Source organism: Nothoprocta perdicaria, unplaced genomic scaffold (genome assembly GCF_003342845.1).
Source record: "Nothoprocta perdicaria isolate Ctin4 unplaced genomic scaffold, notPer1 scaffold_34, whole genome shotgun sequence".
NCBI lineage: Eukaryota > Metazoa > Chordata > Aves > Tinamiformes > Tinamidae > Nothoprocta > Nothoprocta perdicaria.
Window position 1 is genome coordinate 2410025 of NW_020455577.1, and position 23579 is coordinate 2433603.

A 23579-nucleotide genomic window follows, 5' to 3' on the forward strand; every position below is an offset into this window, starting at 1 on the left:
ATAACTCCTTAGAGCAACAGCACAGGTCATCTCCAGAAACAGGAGCAGAGTATGGCATGAGTATATCCTGTAGAACTGCAAATATATGAGATAAAGATCTTTATAGATGGAGATATTTGTTGTCCTCCATCGTCTCCCAATGGTTATGACTTTGCTCAGTGTTATGGAGTTCAGAATTATTATTTTTTTAATAGTAGCAACTGTATACTTGCAGTCTTTAAGTTCTTAATATATAGCACACCTACATATACTGTTTAATTTCAAGTTAATTACTTTTTTTTCCTTGGGTTTATGTATCATAGAAAAGATTTGAGATTTTCTGACTAGATCAAGTTCATAAACTTTTCTGTTTACTTCCCTCTTTTCTAGCTCCTTATATTTCGTTATATTTTTATATTCCTTATACACTTCTTCATATACCCTGATTTTATATTCTTATTATTTTTTAAATATATACATATTCCTTTAAAACAATTAATACTATCATACCGGTGACTGAAAGTACCATCCCAGACTAACCCAAAACCTGTTTGGACAGCCCGTCAGTTGTTTAAGGAGGTCTAGGGCCCTCCTAGTTTAAATATTCTTCTCAGTTTAGACAGTAGCATGGGAACTGACTGTTGTGAACCAATAAGGCAAAAACAGTCACAGGGAAGACACTAGAAGATGGAGTGTGACATAATTTGGGAGTTGTGCTAGAGGATGCAAAGGTAACAGATAGTGGAGTTCTGGGGAGAAATGAATTGTTCTGTTCTAGTTGTGGTAAACCTAGGATGCTATAATTTCTCTTCCTGGGCAGTTTATGGTATTTTGAGCTGTTTGATCTTTCTCTCTTCTGTTCTGCCTTCCTTGGCAACAACAGGTTCATCTTCTGTTGCTGATCTGGAAGAGCTTTCTGAAGATCTGTCAGTTCAGCAGCCAAATCAGTGGAGTAAGGGTTTATATAGCTTTGATCAGAACTGTAGTGGGTCTAAATCAATAGAGATCCATTTCAAGTTATACCAGTTTTCAGGTACTGATCTGGCTACTTAAAAATACCACATGCCATTATTGCTTGCTCTTTCCTACTTCAAATCTGTTTGCAACTGAACAATAGTAAATAGTAATAGTGACAGCAGGCCCTACTCTTAATTGAAGCTAAGAAAATCCGTCTGCCTTTCTGTGCATTGCAACAAATGTACTTGGCTCTCTGAGATGGATTGCAGCTCACCTTGTAGGTATGTGTTTATTTCTGCAGAGGATATGAAATGGCAGTATTGGTTTGTTTAAAAGATAGAAATGTGTGCGTGTATTTTAAAATGACGAATCAAAGGCATAGAGCTTTCATCTTCCAGAAGGTGCATAGAAATTTTACATACAAAATAAGGATCATAGAAAACTAGCGTGAAGCTCACCCAGGACACTATAAATCCTTTCTTTCAAGAAAGGTGCTGTGGTCACTTCGTGTTTTTCTCATTTACGGTAAATGGAGAAAATGTTTGAAGTTCAGGCTGTTTTTATCCTCTTTTTCTTCACTGACCTCCCCCCCCTCCCCCTTTTCTCTCATGTCAATGCTGAGTTGAGCTCAACTTTAGTTTTAAAATAAGGAATCTTGCAGCTGTAACAGCAGATGGACTTCTCTGATTTGCATATCTTTATTCTGCAGCCCATTAGGTTGCAAAGTCAATTTTCCCTGTGTGTTTGACTGCTAGCTGAAGCTCCAGTCCCTGGCTTTTGTAGTCTTTCTTAAAAAAAAAAAAAAAAAAAAAAAAAGGCACTTAATGCTGAAATAACAGTCAACTGCACATTTGACTGCATCAGATAATTTTCACTCAAGTTTTTAATTGCCTTTCATTTTGCATGAGGGAGTTCTGAAAAGTCTAATGAACTACAGCACCACCTGTGAAGTGTTCCCTGCAAATGTTAAGATGAAATGAATGGGAAATATCAACAGCAGGCAACTTCAACAGCATGAAGAAAATGTTCTTCCTTGAAGATAAATTATCTACCTCTCTTTCACCCACATAATTTAGATAAGTTATTTAACAGTTCAGCTTCCAGCATATATCCACAAGTCTTGCAACTGTACAATAAATGAAGATGTAGAAGAAGTTGCAGTCTTTATATATGAGATGAGGAGACTGTGGGAGCTACATGAGAGAATCTAACAATAATATCTAGTTTGACAGCAGGGAGAACAAAAAAGCGAAGTGAAAGATCTCTATCCTTGAATACTGCCTTGTTGATAACACTGGTCTTTCTCTAACAAAGTAACTCAGAAAAAGGCCTGAAAGATCCTGGTGGAGATGATGAAAGTTTTGTGGAGTCCAGAGGTATGTGGGTCAGATCATCCTTGAGAAAAGGATTTACTGAGTGTTTTAGCAATAAGATTTTGAACAGGCCTAGGATCACACACTAATCTGGCTATTAAGCTACACATTCCTAAGCCTCCATATAACCTTCCTGTTCCCCAGTTTGAAAACAAGTGCATTCACTAAAATGAAGAACATGCCATTTTAGTATTAGTAAAATGAAAAGTGTTTAGTCAGTTGAATATTTTCCATATTATTGGTCTGAAAGCTTACTGGAAAATATTATCAGGTTTAAATATTTAGTTATATAAAAATATTCAAATTTGCTTAAGCAAAATGTGTGTATACCTATATTGTCAAAATAGTTGGTACATTGATTTTTATTCTGTAAATTGACAGAATTACAGAAACCGAATTTCATTCTTTAATGAGGGTAGGATTTAAGGGAAAAATAAAACAATTATTGCATTAGCCTTGCAACTAATGCGTTTTCACTGCTTCCATTTGTTTTGAAGAGTTTACAAAATTAGAGAAAGAGTAGAATTATTACGTTTATAAAAAAGTAGTCTTTCTTACCTTTTCCAGTTTGGATAGAGCAAGCGAGTAGCAGTCTTTGGCTCGGAACTGCATGAATCTCATATTGGCTGGGTGAGTTAGTTCTGTGATAATGCTTAGGCTTGAGAACAACCTGTATTTTAAAAGAATGCTGCAGTTATAGGTCTTATTATGACAATTCACTATTGTATGGCTCTGCAGTAATGCTGTGTCTCTTTGTTGATGTCTATGCTTTTAATTAACTGCCTAAGACCTGTGGCATTTGGCAAAATGAAATGCTGGTATAATAGCAGAGAACTGTACAAAACGTTCTCTGTAGATTACTAGCCCGAAGCATATATTCAACTGTCGACTTTATAAATATTTTAATGCTTGGAGGGACCATATATTTTAGTTACCATAGATTTTACTTGAATACTCACTTTGCAATATCTACATATATAAAATGCTTGCAAAATACATTACTCAGACTTTCAACAATAACAACAAAGAAAAGCAGTGGGGAGGAAAAAATTCTGTCTACGTTACCCAAATTTTCATGAAGCAGGCTAAAGAACCTGCCCATCACACACACAGCGCTCAGTGCTCTGAGAAGCAGAAAGTTTTCTAATTTAGGTTATGAAAATACTAAATAATTTGGAATAAAACTCCAGATTCCAGATGTAATATGCATAGCACCTCTATGGGGAAGCTAGCAGTTTGGGACAGTTTTATGGCCTTTAGGGTATTTGTGAATCATGGAAGATTCTCTCGGCTTCCTCCAAAATTAGGTTATTTAGTCACTTTCAATAGACAGAACGCAACTCTTTTTTAATAACTCTAGTTTCATAATATAAAGCAAGCAGATTACTTGAACAGTTCGCTTATGACGTTGCTCTTAATACTATTCAAAAGCTATAAAGCAGTATCTTTATTTACAGGACATCAGAGTGTTCTTTCTGGGGCAGAAAGGCAAGCAGACACGCTGTCTCAAGTGCTGTATGCAAGGGAAAATCAGCATCTCAGTAAATAATGAGCATCTCCAAAAGTTGACTAGTGCTCCTCTGCACTCTACCTTTAGCAACAGCATAAAAATAAGTGCCAGATGCGACATTTAATTTGCCTGAGAATACAGTAAGGCATTTAACACAGAAAGTAGTATACAGAAGTGAGACAAAACTTTCCATTTAATGCTTTCTCTATTTTTAAAGGATGTACTGCAGTAAAGAGAATGATACAATATACAGAATGATGATTATAAGTAACTTTAATCTATACTTATCGATTGCCTAAAGCCAGGGGCCAGATGTTCTGGCTTTTTAGCATTGAAAATTCATCTTAGAATCAAGATGTTCCTTTCTTTAAAGCATTTTTAGCTTCCAAAGCTGTTTCATTGGAAGAAATCCTTCTTTATCAGTTCTAAAATGTTCTCCTTTGGTGGAACAGGCTGCAATTTGCATGAATACAGAAGACCTTTGTAGAAATAATGAATGTTATGAAAACAGACTTAGAAAATAAGCATTAGCATATAGATGATCAGTTTGGACACACAGAAAGGTCTTAAAATTCTGAAATAGTTTTTGACATTTTTCTAAAAGTAGATGTTTTACCTAAAAGTAGGTTAAAATAAAGATTCCAAACCTTGGGTTGAATAATGGGTTTTATATAAAACCTTAGTGTATGCCATCAGTGTATTCAATTTAAAGGAATATTTGCCAAGAAATACACAAAACTTAACTGCTAACGCCGAATCTGTATTCACTTACTGGGAAAAATAATACTGGAAGACAAAGTCAAGTCCTGCGAATGTTTTACACTGGGAATATGGCCTGCTGTACCCCTATGTTGAAGGTGATCACTAATCATCAATTCTAACATTTCTGGTTGCCCAAAGTGAGCCAGTGGCCAGTGATAGGACAAGGGGCAATGGGTATAAGTTGAAACACAGGCAGTTTCATCTCCAGGTGAGGAGAAACTTCTTGACTGTGAGGGTGACAGAGCCCTGGAACAGGCTGCCCAGGGAGGCTGTGGAGTCTCYTGCTCTGGAGATCTTCAAAACCCACCTGGATGCCAGTGTGTGCCCTGTGCTCTGGGTGTCCCTGCTTGAGCAGGAGGATTGGACTAGAGGTCCCTTCCAACCTTAACCATTCTGTGATTCTGTGAGCAAATTTCGAGCAGCCCATTTTGATTAGGGAACTAATGTTAAGCCTTCCTGATGATCCGGTGTCTCCACGGATGCTCTCTATAATTGAGGACAACTGGATTCATCAGGTACTTACTGAAAAATTTTGCTTATCTCTTACATTGGCCAGTCTTCATCAATATCAACTGTTTTCCTTCAGGTATGAAATTTAAAGGGAGCATACGAACAGATTGAGTCTTTCAAGTCAGAGATAAATATTTCTCTTAAAGTAGTGCAGCCATTAGCTCTTTTGGTAAGATTGGCTGCATTTTTTTCTGCTGGAAGAAGTGGCACTTTTTGCAATCACGTAAGTCCCTTTTCATATCAGATTTTTCCAGAATAACTGGCATGTCTTTCTTCCTCTTCACTACACAAACCTAGGAAATACTGTTTACATCCTGATAAAATGACTCAAGGACACTAATGAAGAGATTCTCGTTAGGTGCTATCATGAGGAAAAAAGCCAATATGTTGTGCTACTGATTGCAGCTTGGAGAATTGTGCACGTCTTGAAATAGAACTTGCTGATTCTGAAGGCAAAATGGCAACTGCTGCCTGACTTGTCCTAGTCCTTAGTGCCAGTGATTGAGTATTGTAAAGCATTCTCCCAAATGATTCAGTTAGGAAGGTTCTTGGTTGAAACCAAAACAAATGGCTGTCTCTAGTGGGTGAATATGAACAGCTGGTCTAATTAGCAAAGATTTGCAAACATGATTGAGATTATTATAGAATCTAATGAATTCAAAGCTGATGCTGTTTACAGAAAAAAAGCATGGGATAGATCAGGTTGGAATGAAGACAGGAGGTGTCTAGTGTAACTGCTTTCTCAAAGCAGGGTGAGCTGTGAGTTCAGACCAAGTCGTTCCAGGTTTTATCCCATTGGGCCTTGAAATCCTACAGCGATGGAGGTCACTTGGCTTGTAATAACTTGGCCTCAAATATGTTCTGAATAGGCTGGAAATGCTAGAGGTTATCATGTTAGCAGCTGTTACATTTCTGAATAACCAAATACTAAATGTGACCATACAAGGAAAAAGGGAGTTAAACTTGGTGAGAATCTGAATAATTAAAAATGACCCTTTTGGTGCACTATAGTTTAAAAAGTGGTGTGCGTATGCACCAGTTCTCTGTGCCACTCAACTCTTTTATTCAGACTTTGATACAAGCTGTGAGAGTTGGAGTGTTATGCAGAATTTGCCTATGACCTATTACAGATTAAGCACTTGAGAACAGGTTCTACGTGCATAGTTTAAATACATGGTACCACAGTTGCATCTCATAGCCATGGTTATCTCTTCACTCGTAAGCTGAGTTTTATACTAAAATGTTTTAAGTGCTGATGTTGTTATATATTATAGACATGAACTACTCTTAGGTAGCTCAAGAAACTTGTTAAAGTTCTGAGGAAGAGGAAGGAATTACAACTTTTAAATTCTGTTTTCTTCTGCATTAATTCTGCATCCCGAAATGTAAAATTACTTAAGCTTTTGCTGGTTGGAAGTTTTCTTGCATTACTGTACTAAGGGAATGCGTTTTTATATTTGAATATTAACAATATAACACCTRATAGTGATGGGAGTTTCTGCTTGATCTAGTGATAAAATACACCTAACTTACAGAGAAATTCTAAGTTATTCCAGTTAAAGCTGCGTTTGGACTATCACTGAGCTATTAGAAAAGATTTCTATTAGGAACTCAGCTTCAAAATAAGCATCACTAAAATTCCTACCTTACATCAGAGCGCATTCTAGCAGCAAAAGGGGTGAGGACTGTACATAAGGCTAGATGGCCTCTTGCCTTGGGTGCATTGCAGCACGTTTGCTTCATCTTTTTGGACACAACTGCAGCCTCAGGGAGGTCAACTGATCTGAGTCGATCAAATCAATGAAGCAGATTAGCTTCTATCTTCTGAATCATTTCACTTGGTGTGCCTTAGGTGTCATGTTTTTTCAGTAATGCTATATGGAAATAGCATATCTCAGCAAAATCTTTGAGCAAAAAATTGASTTACAATCTTTAATGTGACAGCTTGTGTACAGCTTCTTATTTAGTATTTATTTATGTTATTACCTCTTGTTTAAATAATGAAAGACCTTTAAACATATTCTTAAAGTATATTTACCAAACTGTCTCTTTGGTGCAATGAATGTAGTTTGTTCAGTAGAACAGGTAAATACTGTTACCTCATACCTTTCCCCAGAGTTTAGTTATTTCTTATTTAATTATTATATAATTTTGACATTATTTAAAAAGTTCAGTAAGCGTAAGGTACGTGTTGTAGTAAAGTAGTAAAATTTTTAAAATTATATAAACCACAATACCTGTGAAAGTTTACGAAGTTTTCTGAAAAGACAATGTTAAGTCATAAAGATATTTATCTCAATATTTGGAAAAGGAATCATGTAACCTAAAAATTATTGAGAAACAGAAATATATTTTATGAGTTAAATCTGCCATCTAGTGTAAGCATAGTGCAGGACAACAGAATGATTAGATAGCAGTTGTAGTTGTATGCATATCTTACTGTATGTATTGTAGMATTGCTGCTCTTTTTGTTTGTTTTTAACAAGTTAAAACACAAACAGTACTTCATAGCTTTTTGTGATATGGAATAGAAGATCTGAGATATTCAGAAAATATTGGAAAATATCACCATCTATACAAACGCCTCAGTGAGATAGCCTAGTGCTCCACAGTTAAGAGCACATTTTAATGACACAAACATTAAGTTAAATCATTATGCCTTTAATGTAGATGTAACTATGAAAAAAACCCATACATTTCTGCAAACATAAGGTACATATTCAAAACTTAAAACTTAAAAGTTTTTTTTAAAAGGACAGAATAAAAATTTCTCAGGTAACACTGATTTTCTTATCAGTGCATCCAGTAATGCAAACGGCATTTAACTGCATTGTCACAGGTGACTGCATTTAAAAGCTATTAAAATCATTTTGATTTCATGAGTTTATATCTTATAAAAACTGTCATATTCAAAAGACTTGCTATGCATCTCTGTTTAGGTSTAGAAGCTTTGACACAGCAAAGGGTAGTGATATTGAATGGTATTGAACTGCAGCGAAGGACTAATCCCTGAGTCATCCTTGCCCACATGTGATTAGAATGAACGACAGGATGCGCAGGAATTAGAACTGAAATTTGGGAGAGATTTTGTGCTTAATTCATGGTGCATTTTGTGTGTGTGGTGTGTGCTTTGCTTTGTTTTCTATTGTTTTTTCCTCTTAAATAACTAGGAACTTTGTTTCAGAGTTTATAGTAGCATATATCATTCAGTACTTGTTGAATCAAGACATTTAACACTAGCAAGACCTTAATGAGAAAAAATTAGGAGATCTCAGCTTGCTTAACTTATATAGCTAATTTTCAAAATGAAGAATTCAAAATGTGAACACCTACTACTAATATGTTAGGCTGCCTTGCTAAAGTCATAGTTCTAACTTTAGATGGATCTGCCTTTCCTCCTTGGTTTATTATTGATGTGCGCTACTGCTGCGCTGAAGCATGTCTACGTCTTCCATTTCTCTTAGGTCCTAGATCTTAGGGTCCTAGAATATTTTGTCGCCCCTTTGTCCCTCCCAGGAGTTTCAATTGAGATTTCAGGTAAATACCTCTGTATGTTAGGAAGCTCAGTTTATCACTAAGTAAAGGAAAATAATATGTATCAAAACATTGTAAATATCACTGTAATATAGTTATATAAATATTATAAAACATAAACAATATAAATAAAATGAAAGGCATAGTTAAATATTTCATGATTACCAAAGGTGTGATAAAGACTGTAAAAGTCTCTTACCTGAAAAGTGTTTGAACATTCACTATAGTCTTAGCATCYGCCATGTATTCTTCCTCAGCGCTCATTGTACTTTCTTTGTCCACCACCACCATATTAGCTGCAAAGGTGACCCCACATCTTAATAAGTCATCTAGGCTTTTGTAAAGAGAAAGAGGGAGAAAGACACAAACAAACAACTTAAATATGGAATACTGAAATATTATGGCTGGCTGGAATTGGTAAATTATACATTGAATTTCTGCTTCCCTCCATTTTATCATCTCCATGTACATACCACAATTTCCCGTGTAATCTACTTAAATATATTGTTTCAGTGAACTTATATAACGTTAAAAATTCTTGATGCCCTACAGAATGAATTTCATTAGGTTGCTAAGATCCCTCTCCCTTCATGAGAAAGATAAATTTGTTTTAACTTTTTAATAAGCCTTTAAGAATTATGTGGGAAGGCTGTATGCCCTGATGCTAAAGCAACCTCATTTATCTCACTGCAGGTATTATTCTTAAAAAAAAAAAAAAAAAAAAAAAAAAATTTTAAATGTTTTGGGTTGTTTTTTTCCCATTGTATCAATTATACTTCACTTTCAAAGTGTTAATAAATTGCCACCAGATAATCTGTTTCTGCATAACTTCAGATATTCAGAAACATAGTAAATAAATGTGAACCTCATTTTTTTAATAGGTCTTTTTATTTATACAACCAGACAGTGAAAAACATCTACTATATATGATATGTTGTTGCATCTGAGGTTAAAGTGATTGCATTGTCCAAAATGATCCGCATGCTTATGCAAAACTGAGGAATTCTATTCTAATAATTGCTTCAAAACATTTCATTTTTATGCATTCAATTCTAAAATTGTTGTGAAAAACTAGCTTGGAAATTGAAAAGAAATCACTTTAGGAAGGAAATGGCACTTTCCTTTTTGAAAATAAATAAGTAAATTTTAATAAAACCTAATTTTCCTTCCTAACAAAAACAGGTTAACAACATTGGGTAATTAATTATTTGCGAAGCTTTGAGCCCATTCAATTATTCTGTCAGTATAAATTCTCTTTTTAAGTGTTATGAAATTGAGAGAGAGTGTGGTAAATACTAGTTACCTATGACACTGTTTAGACAAAACTTTCCTGATTTCCACCAGGGACCTCCAACACAGTATTAACTGCAGTAAAGCAAACCATTTTCTTTCTTGAATTGATACTCTGGACATTGAGGATTACAGATTAGCTAGTGGGCCCATCTTCTCTTGTTTCTGTCTGATTTTTACATTAAAGCTATATTGCTAAACCTATAATGCAAATATGTATTGGAAGAGGTTAGGACAGAAATTTAGAAGTAGGTGATACTTCAAGTAGTAAAGAGCAAAGCCTGTTAGGCACATTTTAAACTACCATTATCGTTATTATTAGTACTGTCTGCATCCTGTAGGTATCTTTACAAAACCTTAGTCAGTATTTCCATGCCGACAAATACCCAGGAACAGGATGGCACTAGAATGAGGGCTATAATCTGTCAGTTTCTAGAAACGTATTTATGCACCTAAATATGTGTTATTTTAATCCTTCTTTTGAAGCTAACCAGCATTCCCTGTCTACTCATCCTCAGAGACCTGTTATTAATTAAAGCTTTTGATAGTATTACTAGTGGCTGTGCAAACTACAAGAAATTTTTCACTAATGATTTCTTTTAGTAGCCAGAAATTTTAAGTCCAAAATTATTGCACACTGACACAAGCTATGCATGCAAAAAGATCATCTTCCAGTACGACACCAAACTTGAGCATGCAGTCACGATACACACGACAGACCACTGAGCACTACAAGGTTAAGTTTTCTGACGGTTATTTCACCTACTTGTCGATAGAGCCCACCATGTAGTAAACCATTGGAAACCAACAGATTGCATCCAGAAAATGCATATCTGGCCTAAGCAGCAGATGGGATTACAAAATGAAACACAACATCACAAAAGCAGCATCGCTTCTAAAGTACATCAATACAGTGGTAGCTTGTTTAAGAAAAAAGCTTTTTAAAACTTTGGCAGTATCGTTTAATATTGTAAACAGGAAATAGATGTGCAGAAAGCTGTGAATCAACAGTTGTCCTGATCAAAAAGAGTGATCAGACTTACTTATTAATAAATGCACTTAAATCAGAAATGTTATGGCACAATTCAATTCCAAATATCTTATAAGAATGAATGATGACAAAGACCTTCTACATGCGTGATTCCAATGCATGACGTAAGTATAATTAAAASAAGCCATGAAAATTTTTAATAAAAATGTGAAGTGGAATCCAATGATTATTTGGTTTTAGAGACATCAGCTCCATTCAAGTCAATGGTTCAATAATCTTAGATGAAACCTCATTTTCAAAAAGGAATGCAGAAAGCAAAATACACTGTAGTATTGTTTTTTATGTTACAAAATTTACTTTATGGGTGTCATCTCACATATTCAAAAACAACTGATACCTTAAAACCCATGAAATACACGAGTATCGGCATGCCATGTAGAGTAAGCGTGCTGTAACAGATTGCCTATGTAACCAGAGAAAATAGGCACATAAGAGCAAGGAGGAGGTAATTTTAATTTAAAGTGGTTAACTGCAAAGTGCTGGTTGACTTGAATGGCAGCCTGGATTCCACCTCGGGCAGTAGAAAAGCACCGCTGTGCCTTTCAGCTCAGCTCCTGTGGCCCCACAGAAGTGGTGCCTTTCAGAGGATTCTGCTCTGTAAAGAGAAACAACACTAAGAGTGTTAGTTTAATTAGCTGGCATGGTTTCTACTTTATGCTGAGAAGTAGCATTTTTAGGCTTGGAATGTGACAATGGCATAAAAATATGTATCAATATACCAAGTCAAGCACTACCCTGAAAAAGAGAATAAGCACTAGAGGGCACTGTTGACTTGTATGTCTAATCTTAAATACGATCTAATACGAAATTGCAAAGCGGAAATAATACTGTAGACCTTTAACAATTTGTGTAATTTATGTCATATTATAAACTATAATTAAATCACTTTCTATTTTGCAAACTTAGGTATATACTGCTTCACTAAAGATCTTTATAATAAATCACATTAATAACTATCATCAAGCAGCTACTAAGAGTTCCAGAGATTTCCAGACAGATATGACAGTAAAACTAATTACTGTTATGATCAGAGAGGTTTGAGTACTCTCTGAAGTGTCTGCAGCCTTTCCAAGACCAGGGAGATGTCAGTCCTGCTTTGGGGCATTACCTTTCTCTGTTTGGATGCCTTCTATGAAAATACACATTTAGACTTTATGATTTCACTATGTTTCTTATGTAGATGTATGTAAAACTATATCTCCAATATGTTATTTTTCTGTCTTTTCCAATGCTACGAAAACCTGTGGGAAAGGTTAAGGAATATTTCCTAACATATCCTTGGGTCTGGAGGAGGAAGTTTGATAACTGCAGGAGGTTCTCCTGGAGTTCTCAGTAGGATGTGTTCAAATGTGGTTTGGTGCAGAAGTGGAGGGACAGAAGGTTCCTGGAGGAGTTTTTAAATAAAGATTTGTTTTAGTGGGTGATTCCTGCAATGTAGTGGTTAGTCCATTTTAAGTTTTGCCCCTGGTATTGTGTAGCAATTTACCTATCACTCACTCTAGCCCAGTCTTTTCTGTAAGTAAAACATGGAAAAGGACCTTTGGCTTTAGTAAGGTGGGAGGGAAAGGCAGAGGGAAAGGCAGAGGGAAAGGGAGAGGGAAAGCAATCTATTTCATTAGCTTACTGATTTTTCAGAAATCTTAAGTGGATCCTCGTCTACCTATCTTCTTATACCACGTTGTCTGGCTATACTTTATGCAATGCTATCATGTACATCTCAGATTTGAGCAAAAAATTTGGGGAGAGATAACAAAAAAAAAAAAATCCAAATCATGAATTAAGCTTGCACAGGGATAGTACTATGATATAGCTGCAAAGGCAGGGTTTATTTTGGAGCTGTGCAGTTGGAGAGTTCAGGCTTAATATTCTTCCATAATTGTATATAATGATAGATAAAGGTTTATAGAACTACTTGTATTAGAGTAATCAAAATATGCCTAAGTGGTCTAGCCCACTAAGTGTAAGTAGGTTTTTGGTGTCTGAATTACTGTTATATAGGGKTTTTTTTAACAGCATTTATAAAGTATTTTAGTTTTATCATGATGCAATAATATTAATGTAATTTGTCGTACTATAAGGAATTTTTAATTTTAATATTGCCCGTGAAGAACAAGGTCATCTAAATTCAAACTGACCATCTGTAATAAGCAAGAAGTCAATTTAGTACAAGATAGTTAACGCATTGTATTATTTTTGTCACCAACCTTTCTCAAAGATATATGTGCCATAATGTTTTTGATTGTAAACTGGCCATGTGAAGAGTAACCATCTATCAAAGTAATGCTAAATTGATTTGAAAATATATCACAAAAAAAAAAAAAAATTGAAATCTACATACGGGTTATCCAGGAGTAATACAATAGGATTTAGTTCTTTCTTTGGTCGGTAATAAGCTCTGAGTGGAACAATAAAATTATATAAACCATTTCCAGCAGTTTCTGCAGCAACTATAATCAATTTATTTTTGAATCCATAGGCTTTGGCATCCTCATAGTAATTATGCTGGCACCCCTAAGATCAGAATAGGAAACAAGTTGAGTGGATTACAGATTTAGCTGTGACAGTGAAGACAATTTTTTTACAATTAAAAAAATAAAAAACTAGACTGGTTGAGGTGATTTTACAGCTATACAAATGTGTTTTTGGTGATGAATAGGGTGAGAAAACAGGTAACTTAGCAGTTACTAAACAAATCTTATCTCTAAGTAGAAACCAGAATCGAACTCTGCTGCATTCAAGAGATGAACGTAAATGCAGTTTTATGCTGTAACAAAAACTCCATTTACCTTATCTAGCCTTAGACAGCAGAAGGGCACTTTTTCATGAAGAAGATGGCAAAATGTAGGAGAACTTCCAATATAAGGAGAGTAAGGAGGATATCCTTTGGCATACCTAGAAGAATAGAATAAAAGTTTTTGAGTATAGGCAATTGCTAAAATAACTGACTAATGAAATAATAGTTTTAGGAGGGTGTTATATCTGTGACTCATTTTGGTAGTTACTTAAACTAACAGTGAAGCATATGAAAGATATCCTTAATTAGGATCAAAGAATTTGTATTTTGTAGCTTAGAGCAATTCTATAAAAATTACTGAGAGCTATCATGTTTTTGGATTACCAAAAGTAATTTAGATTTATTTTGCACATGGGCATCTTGGAAATAGCCTGATGTAAAGTGTTATGCTATTTTTTTGAGCATCTATGCTGAAACCTTCTAAAAAAGGAAAAGAAGGAAGAAAAATAGTGGGCCTCATACTTTTCCGCCTTCTTCATTTCCCTTTCAAAAACAAATGAAGAGTGAGATTATGAGCAAATGTTAATCTCAAGTAACAACTTTTTTTTTTCTTCTCCTAATATTTTCAACATAGGATATTTTTAAGTACTCCTGGTGCTCTCATATTATCTGAAAATAGCAAATGCTCTTGCTGGTGCGATGCTGCTGAGACCTGTAGTAGGAGATGGAAGGTTTTTCAGGTGCATGTGCACCATCAGAATATCCAGCGCTCCTGGAGTGGGCAGGGGCAGGGAATAGCAGACCTATAAATTTGGTATTTCAATTTGAAAATTGAAGATAATTAACTATTAATTTTCTTATTGGAGTTTTATGATCTTCCCTGAGGTTTCTCATATTTGCCACTGTTGGAGATGGAAAAGGGTGCTAGGTGAGGCACAGGCTTTCTTTCATCTCAGTTTTAATACTCCTGTCAGTAATTGCACTAACCATAATTACTCATGGTATGAGAGTTACAGGACTGACTGCTCTAGTTTCATCAGAGCAGAGTAATGTATCATTATTTCAGTAATGTACTAATGGTGTAATTTAGAAGCAATAATTTTGTCTCATACAGTTTTCTTTCTTGTTGTTGTTCCAGCGTTTTGAACTCGAGTACCTGTTCCTAGGTATTCAGCAAGGCTGTTGAAGGGTTAACTGATTATCAATGCATTCTCAGGACGGAAGAATTTATCTGTTTACAAATTAGTTGAGTATTATCCTTATGGCTAACAAGCATAAGAAAAATGTTATGCCTCTATCTTATAGAATAAATTGCAATATACAGTTACGTCCTTATTACTAAGCGTAGCAAATTTCCAGCAGATAGAGAAATTAATTTCATTTCAAAACAGTCGTAACAGCACTGAGTTAATATATAATATAGTATTTCTTGAACAGAAATAATTTTCTAGGTGGCCTTTAGGTGTCCTGCTGGCTACAACTGCTCGGATCGAGCTGCACATCCAAAAGATAAGGTGACCATCACTAATCAAATGGTGTTTTATTTCCATTCCTATGAAAAACAGTGCTGTTTTCAATAACAGTAGCTTTTCAGATGACATTGTTATAATGAAGTATACCTACTCTAAGCCTGCCGAAACTTCGTCGTCTGACGGGGTAGTTTCATCTTCCGACTGGTCACTCAGCAGGTCGCACGTCTGCAGGGAGGAGGAGTCCGCAACCTCCAGAACAGGGGCGATGCTGGGCCGCCGGCCCTCCTTGCCCGCCTCGGAGGGAAGGGCCAGCGTGGGCCCGCTGGAAGTGCGGCAGCCCGTGTCTTGCAAATCAATAGCCACCGTCCCTGGGCAAGGTGGAAAAGACCCTCTCAGTGGGGTTGACCAAACATGTGAATGAGATTCCCCCATTTAGTGAGGGTTGTCTGCGTTTGCAGACAAAGATTGAAAGGAAAACTATGCAGGAATTTTGATTACTATATAGCCATATAACAAATGATTAAACTACACCTGAAGAAGCAACCCGAAGTTGCAATTTTATATGAAGTTTCTATTAATAGCTTTTTTTTCTTGTTGCTGTTCATTGCATTTTTATACCATAAATGTACAAATAATCTTGATAAACTTGATAAGTAACGGCTTTTTTTTTTTTTTTTTTTTTTTTTTTTTACTTACCCATGCTGGCTATTATACTGTGTACGGGCAACCTAGAAGTTCCATGATAAGATAATTTTGATTCATGTTTTTTTCTGTGCTTTTCTTGCTTCTTAAAAGCAGAGTTCTCTTCCTTAGTGATATTTATGTAAAAGCATATATCTGTAGAGCTCATGATGTACCGAGGACCTGGATTCAGCAAAATGTTTTTGTTATCCTCCTTTCTAACACCAATCAGACAGACTCCAAACCTTAATTAAAAAAGGAAAGGCATAGTTCATTAAGCATAGTTCTGTATGTACTCGGATTTCCAGGGTCAAAAGTAACTTCCGTTTATTTTTATATTTTGCAGATTCTGAATATTTTTTAGAGGTGTGGATGACAAATATGTTTTAAAAAAGTTATCTCCTAAATAGGCCACTTGTGATCAAACACTGTTTTTACAGAGTGATGAATCCCTAGACATTTCAGTCCATTTTTTTTTAATCTTTGTAATGATCTTCTACTGATTCTACTCTTGTTCCAGTTAATTTGTTCTATTAGCTTGACTRTTCCCTTCTGAGAATGTATTAATAGAAGACTGGATATATGACATGAGAAAGTATTCATCATAATAAAGTCTTCTATTATTCATATGTAATGGAAACCATTTTCAGAATTCATTTTTGATATTCAATTTAAAATCTACTTGGTCAATGGCAGAAATGCTTTAATTCCTTATCAAATATGACAAAAGAATTCTCTGTTTAGAGTTTGGTATAGGTTCATTTTGTTACTGATATATAAACATATGAGATTTATGTTTAGCCTGTATATTCACCTCACAGCAACAATGAGTAAGCTCTGCATGATCTAAATAAGGAAGATATGTTAACATCATTCTTAAGGCTCACTGTAACAGAAGAAATTGTTTTTATTTTGGACGATTGCTAGGCTATAGCGTGTACCACCTCCCAACTGAACATTGTGCATGAAATGAGCACACAGTGGAGCACGCCAGTTTTCCACCTGACTCAACCAAAAAAGATCTAGTGTTTTAATATAGTTGGTTTTTAAGGTATGGGTCTATTTTTGTTGTCTGATTTATCCAATATATCCTTTATATTCTACTCTCTGAGTTGAGTTATGCAGAATAAGTTTTTACCTGACCACATATATGTTAGAGAAGAATATCCATGAAATATTTCAGTAGCCAAATACTTAAACCCAAACAAAGAGTACTGAGTAATCTTGCAGTTTCAATTAGAGAGCTATGTTGTGGGCAAAGCAAATAATTATTTATTTGATCATTTAGTATTTGTAGAGAAAATAAACTTACTTTTTATGTGCATGGAAAGAAGCATAGGTGAAACTTTTCCCCTCGTATTCAGCAAAAAATGTACTTTCTTCCAAGTTAATATGATATACTTCATTACCCGAGCATCTGCCATACATTTTCTGCCATTGTTCTGCTGATTGCTGCCCCTCCCTGAAACATGTACAGATAAAGAGAATAATTTAAAATTTAATGTAAAATTCTCATTAGAGCAGTTTCTCATAGCAATAGAAGCTACAAATGCCTAGTAAAAAGGTCCACTGTGCTGAAAGAAATATTTGARATCAAAGCTTAATAATATTGAAGTGCAGAGATTTGTTTTAATGCATTAAAAAGCATGTTAAGTAATAGGCATTTTAAGATTATGTACTTGAGTATCAGGAGAAATAYGGCTGAATTAGTTAAAAATCACATGATAATAAGCTGATGCACTGCGGTTCCAACAGTGTGTGTGTGAGCTCTCTGTGAAAGCCCTGTCTGATGCTCTTTGACTGCTTGTAGGCAGTTTATGTAGAAAAGGCCCAGTTGACTTAGGTTACGTTTATGGTAAGGAAGAATTTTCTATAGTTGCTTGCCAGTTTCCTATCGTCAGTATATACCCTAACCCTAAAGGATGTTTTTAGCTACTGTGCCTTGTACTCTACAACAAGTAAATACCTTTTTTTCTGCAGTGCAAAAAAAAGAAATTATTACTTTAATCACGTTGAGATTGTCCTGATTTGTTACTGTATGTAGACCAATTCTTTATCTCATGGAGACTCAAAGAAAATGTTATAAACCTTTAGGAAGATCAGAGCAGGTAGACTGGGGGCTTTTTGAACCTCTACCTTTGCAAAGTTTCATGTGGAAATAGTATTCTGTTTGAAAGAACCTTACGAGATATAAAAGGTCAATAGATCTTACGTAAAGCTAAAAAACGTGCTGCTTTGCCTCCTGGAGCTAGCATTTCTATTAATGCTGGCCCCTACTCCTCTGTGCTCTTTTACACATTTTCAGTTTCTGGAATCAGTTTATGTCTTTCTTCAGTTTACCATTTTTTTCTCCTTAATGTAAAAATATTTTGTTTCAAAATTAATGAAAATAACTCATTTTTATTGTAACATTATTAATAGACAGTGCATTTGATATAGAATAACAAAACTAAAAACTAAAAGAAACTTGTTGCGTATTTCACTTTTCCCTCAAAAATCGAATGTTTACCTGTTTAAAGTCTGCTTGGTTCCAGTTAGTTGTTTGAAAGTTTCCCATGGTGCTGTTCTGTAAAGATCACATGAAGTCAGAAATATTACTTTCTTCCAATATTTTGTGTCATATTACAAGCCCTAATAGCATTCTATTACTAGATTGTAAATGTTTAATGATAAGTATGACAATTAGTAATTAAGATCAATAATGACATTATGATTGCAATTAAAGGTAAAATTTTCCTATCCTAAAATCTTAGATTCTGTAAATTATTTATATATAACTTATTTAATATGAAGAATAATATGAAAGACCATGTAAATAGCAAAAAACCTCCCATTAATCTAAACCTCCCCTGGATCTAAACAAAGTTGTTTTGAAAATCAGCTTTTCCCAATCCCATCACATATTGATTCCAGAAGATAAAATGATTTTAATTTACATATATTTGTTTCTGTTTATCCTAATTACAAGGAAAATTCAATAATACATAATTATTATTTCTTGTTGTGTTCTGCTGCTGTTTATTCCATTCACTTTCTGGTGATTTCTCAGTGTACTTATCTTCACAATGATCAGAAATAAATTTATATTTATCAGAGTCAAACTATTTGTTAACAAAAACCTTATAGAGAATCCCTATCCAGAACTCTACATATAATAGCTGGTACTTCATTTGTAAAATTTGTGGACAATTTTTTAATCTATGAATTGTCACTGAACTCTTCAATGCCATTAGAATAAGCTACATCAGATATACATAATCTGTATGTAAGATCAGTATGGCCAAGTTAGAAATGAAGTGCTGAAGTGCTTTAATACATCAGAAAACAGAATCCCTTTCATGTACTTGTAATATAGAATAATTAAAAGGGGCTTTCAATTCTGCATATGCCATGTAATGAAAGGTAGGTATTCGATGAATATATTTATTCCTGATTCTCAGAAGGCGTGGAAATGTTTTTGTTGTCACCTTGTTAACAGACTGTAGAGTACAGAGAGTGCCATTAAAATCTTGACATTTGCTGTTCTCAGTAGTAAAAGTTTTACCAATAATTTTGGTGCTCCCTGTCCTGGGCACAGGGGAATACTGCAAATGCCATGTAAAAGGTTAAATAAGTCTGTAAATGTCAAGGTATTCCTGGGCTCATGGTTACTACAATAAAACATATGTATTTTTACTAGACTCTCAAATGTACTGTCTGTATTCACGTACTCCACATCTACAGATACATTTACTCTTTAACACCTCTCTCTGTCAGGGCTGCCTTAATATGAATATCTTATTATTCCAAGAATGTAGTATGGCAGATTGTATAGGTGGGGTTTGCCTACAGAGATAAGTCCTACTAGGAAGTCTGTAGAGACACTGTAATCTTGTACCATTCTCAACAGCAGGGCTACTGCGTTTATCTCTCTCCTCATATTTATATTTGCTTCCTTTTTAATATAGAGACACTGAATATAAAATTCTATTTTATATGTTATCAGAAAAAAAATCTTAGTTTAAGTTAAGAGGATTTTGATGTTTGTGTAAAATCGAATATGCTAGAATAGTCTTTCTTTTTTTTGTTTTTCTTAAGTAGAACCGTGCAAAATATCTACAATTCAATCTACTGAACTGGAAATATAGATTTCTCACATTTTATATTGTGCTTTTGGCATAACAGGGTGAAGTTAGTTGTTAAATATTTGGGAGAGTTCTCCTTGAAATTATAATATCTCAAGTAAAGCATCTTGACACTTCTGTTCTAGTTTCTTTTTAAAAATTGTAGTGGTTGTCTGGGAGCTCAAGGTAAGCTATTTCCAAAGCATTTCAGCTATAACTTTGACAAGGGTTTTTATGCTAGTATATACTTACTGTCCCCTTGATGTGTGAACCAGCAGCGTGATTAATGTGGAAGTAGCTGGACATATACAGTTTAGAGCTAGCATAGCATATTTGAACTCCTCTTCACACACAACATGATCTATAAAGAAAAAAAAAGTTATATAAATTTTCTTACAAAAAAACAATTGAACTAAATTGTCACTTGCTCTCCTAATAAAATGATTATAAAAGATACAATGAGAATTTTCCTCTGGATCTTCCTCTTTTACTTGTGCTGTAGCTGCTTATGATTTGTCCCATCTGTGCTTACCTCTTAGATTTCATTAATTAGAGTTAATTTTCCATCCAGTGCCTACTTTGTCTTGCAGCTCCCAGTAAGGAATGRATCCTGCATCCACTCTCTTGCTGCACTAGTGATAGGAGTAGCCGGTGTAACATAACCCAGTTTAGATTCCTTGCACCTTCTGCAGCTTTGCCTGAGCTGGAACAGGGACACCAAGAATTGCCCAGAGAGCCAGTGCTGTCCCTGGGCAGGCGCATCCTGAGGGCAGGGCGGAGCGGGAGCGCCAGGCTGGCTAGGCAGGCTCTGCTGGCTTTGCACAGTGCTCATTTGGCAGGAGCTCCGGGATGTTTGCACTGCACTTGAGCGTATGGTGTGGATTTGATTATCTCCTCCGGAAACTGCTGCCTCCTCCTCATCTAGGCATGTGGGTTTTAGATTTAACTTTTTTTGGGTTTTCTAACAGCTTACTGTTCCTTTTATCCTAGTCCCTGTCTGGCTTTCGTATACGACACACTTGCAGAACAGTATGTCTGCAGAACAGTACTTTCTGTGATGGAACAGGGCTATGCACATACCTATTTCTTCTGGGCTTTAATGGTACTCAGTGGGAAGGAAGTGAGAAGAGAAAGCGACAGAATCATTAGATGTAGTGTCCTCTACGCTGGCTTATACTTCAAAATACAAACTCTTCTGTACCTGCTTACAGTATAGGATGAAGTATTATCCAGCTTAGATGACTCATGCTTAAAATTAAGTTCTTGTTGTTGGTGACGGCATGAAAAGGAAAATAAATTTATTCTTCAATGTCATTAAAGTATACCTGTCAATTTTTAAGCAAGTTGAAGGAAGGATAAGTGCAAAGTTAAAATTTAATTAATTTCCCATCAATGTAGGAACTCAAAGTCATAAAGAAGATTTTCAAGGGTTGTATAGGTATGCTGCATCCTAACGGTTTTTTTTTTTTTTTTTTCTTTTAATGGATTTGGGATTTATTCATGATACACCTGCACCTTCTAGTACTTAGAAACACCTTATTTCTGTAACAAGGGCACCCTAGCCAGTCTATAGTCCATACTACTTGCATGACGCCCCCTGAACACAAAAGTGAGTGCATATTTTGTATGCTTTCTCTATTCTTTTTTTGGAATTTGTTAAGACTTTTCAACAGCAGAGTCATCAGTCACTGAAAGGACAAATTAATTCTCCCATTTTCTGAAGATTGGGGCCTACTTAAATGTTATAGAGAAAGAATGAATTTAGTTATATGAAGAGGCTGTCAAATGCAGGATAATCTTAGATTTTTCTTCCCCTAACTATATTTCAGTTATGACAATTAAGTATTAGCTGCAAAAAGTATGCAGACAGAAACACATTTTTTTAGTTGACCGTGTGCCATTAATAAATCTGAAAAGGTTCTATTTGAATTCAAAACAAGGAGTTTTGACAGGATAAGGCATAGTCTGCTGCTGCACAGAATATCTGTGTTCCATGAACATTAGTCAGATGGCAGAGGTTTATGAAAATGAATTCTGACTTCCTGAAATTGAATGAATAAGAAATCTTAGTGTTTTTTATTTTTTTATGGGATTTTGTCAAATACTTTTCCCTTACGTTGTTTATAAAGTAATATATATGATATTTGGAAAATAAAAAAAAAAGAACAAAATATAGAAAAATTATTTAATCATCTGCTGTTTCAGCTCTAGTACTGAACTGAAAGGTACACGCTGATGATCTAAATATATATATATAAATGAAACTGAATAAAGCAGAGTTGGCAAAATACAAATGAAAATTATACCTCAGAGTTAAATCCAACACAAAGGCTGCACTATCTAATATATATGTGTTTTTATCTTGAATATTGTTTTTGAGTAGCTATATAATTTATTTTATTGGMAAAGAATATAGCACCAAGGAAGTAGATTGCTGTGACACAATAGTCATCTTAATCTCCTGTGTTTTAGGGAGTAAGCAGAGATTGTGTTGGCAGGTATTTAAATTAAGAGCCACAAAGCTGGGCACGCTGAGATTTATTTCCACCTCTTTTGGAGTCTTTGACCTTGTGTGAGCCGTTTATGCCCTCAACAGCTATTTATGCATGTGTGAAAGGGGGGATGATAAAAATATCCTACTTTCTTCAGAAGTATTTTGAAGCTTAAGAAATTCTTAGTGGTAGTTTGAGAACATCAGGTTCCTCAGAGCCCTAATTTTCATCATTCTATTACTCTAATTCTTTAAAAACTAGAGTCTTCAGATTATGTAACAGAACAGGTCTAGTTGATTCCTTTTCAGGAATTAAAAAAAAAAAAAAGGAAATCAAATGCTTTGTAAAATACTCATTTTTAAACAGGGACATCAGCTTTACGGGGTCAGGAAATTCCAAAACAGGATTCAGATTTTTTCTTTTTAACTTCATCTGCTGTTTAATGAGGTCCTATGTCAATGTCAGTCTTACAGACGTGCTTGGAAAACTAGGTTTTAAGAAATCTAATCCTATAAATTTCTCTGAGTAATGATAAGGACTCAACGCTTATATGGAATCAAACTGGATGTTAACATATTAGGGACATGTTTTGTTCTTGCTTGGATCAACATGATCTTTAATAATTGGAAGTAATTTTGATTTATTCCAGAAACAAGCGTATCTTTATTGTTAGAATACATCTCATTTTTCCATTCTCATTGCATTTCTGGAAATGAATTCACTGAAATAAGAGTTTTGTGCTAAATTATTCATGTATCTGCTCTGAGTAAATATTAATGTTGGCTCAGAAGATATAAACACATTTTGAAAAGTTTGCTGACTCATGATAAGGCGCTTCTCTTTGTCCAGCTATTGTTTTGTGCTCTGTTTTGTTGATGAGCTAGATGCCCGATTGCATGAACTGTCTGGCTCTCTCATAAATTGCCTTTTTTATATTATAAAAATGAATGTTTTGTGTTATAAAAGCCTTCCATTGTCTGTCTTTTCTCTGTCATTTGAAACAGGAGAAATACTATTATGGGTTTCTTCTTATCTGGAGCCAAGTTGTATTACACACAGATGAGGTCAAGGATAATCTACTTGTCTCTGCAATTATTTGACAGATTATGGCGTGCTTAGAACTTCACTATG

General features: G+C 35.0%; 1 protein-coding gene across 1 annotated transcript in view; it reads right to left on the reverse strand.

The window, feature by feature from the left end:
• KCNT2 (potassium sodium-activated channel subfamily T member 2) overlaps positions 1-23579 on the reverse strand; it is a 128389-nt gene that overhangs the window by 14297 nt on the left and 90513 nt on the right. The window contains exons 15-24 of the mRNA XM_026043863.1: positions 20209-20317; positions 18363-18419; positions 17166-17315; positions 15869-16098; positions 15324-15540; positions 13753-13858; positions 13305-13477; positions 10682-10753; positions 8825-8959; positions 2868-2979 (exon numbers count right to left, since the gene is read on the reverse strand). Coding sequence (XP_025899648.1) covers positions 2868-2979; positions 8825-8959; positions 10682-10753; positions 13305-13477; positions 13753-13858; positions 15324-15540; positions 15869-16098; positions 17166-17315; positions 18363-18419; positions 20209-20317 — 1361 coding nt within the window. The remainder of the gene's footprint in view (positions 1-2867; positions 2980-8824; positions 8960-10681; positions 10754-13304; positions 13478-13752; positions 13859-15323; positions 15541-15868; positions 16099-17165; positions 17316-18362; positions 18420-20208; positions 20318-23579) is intronic.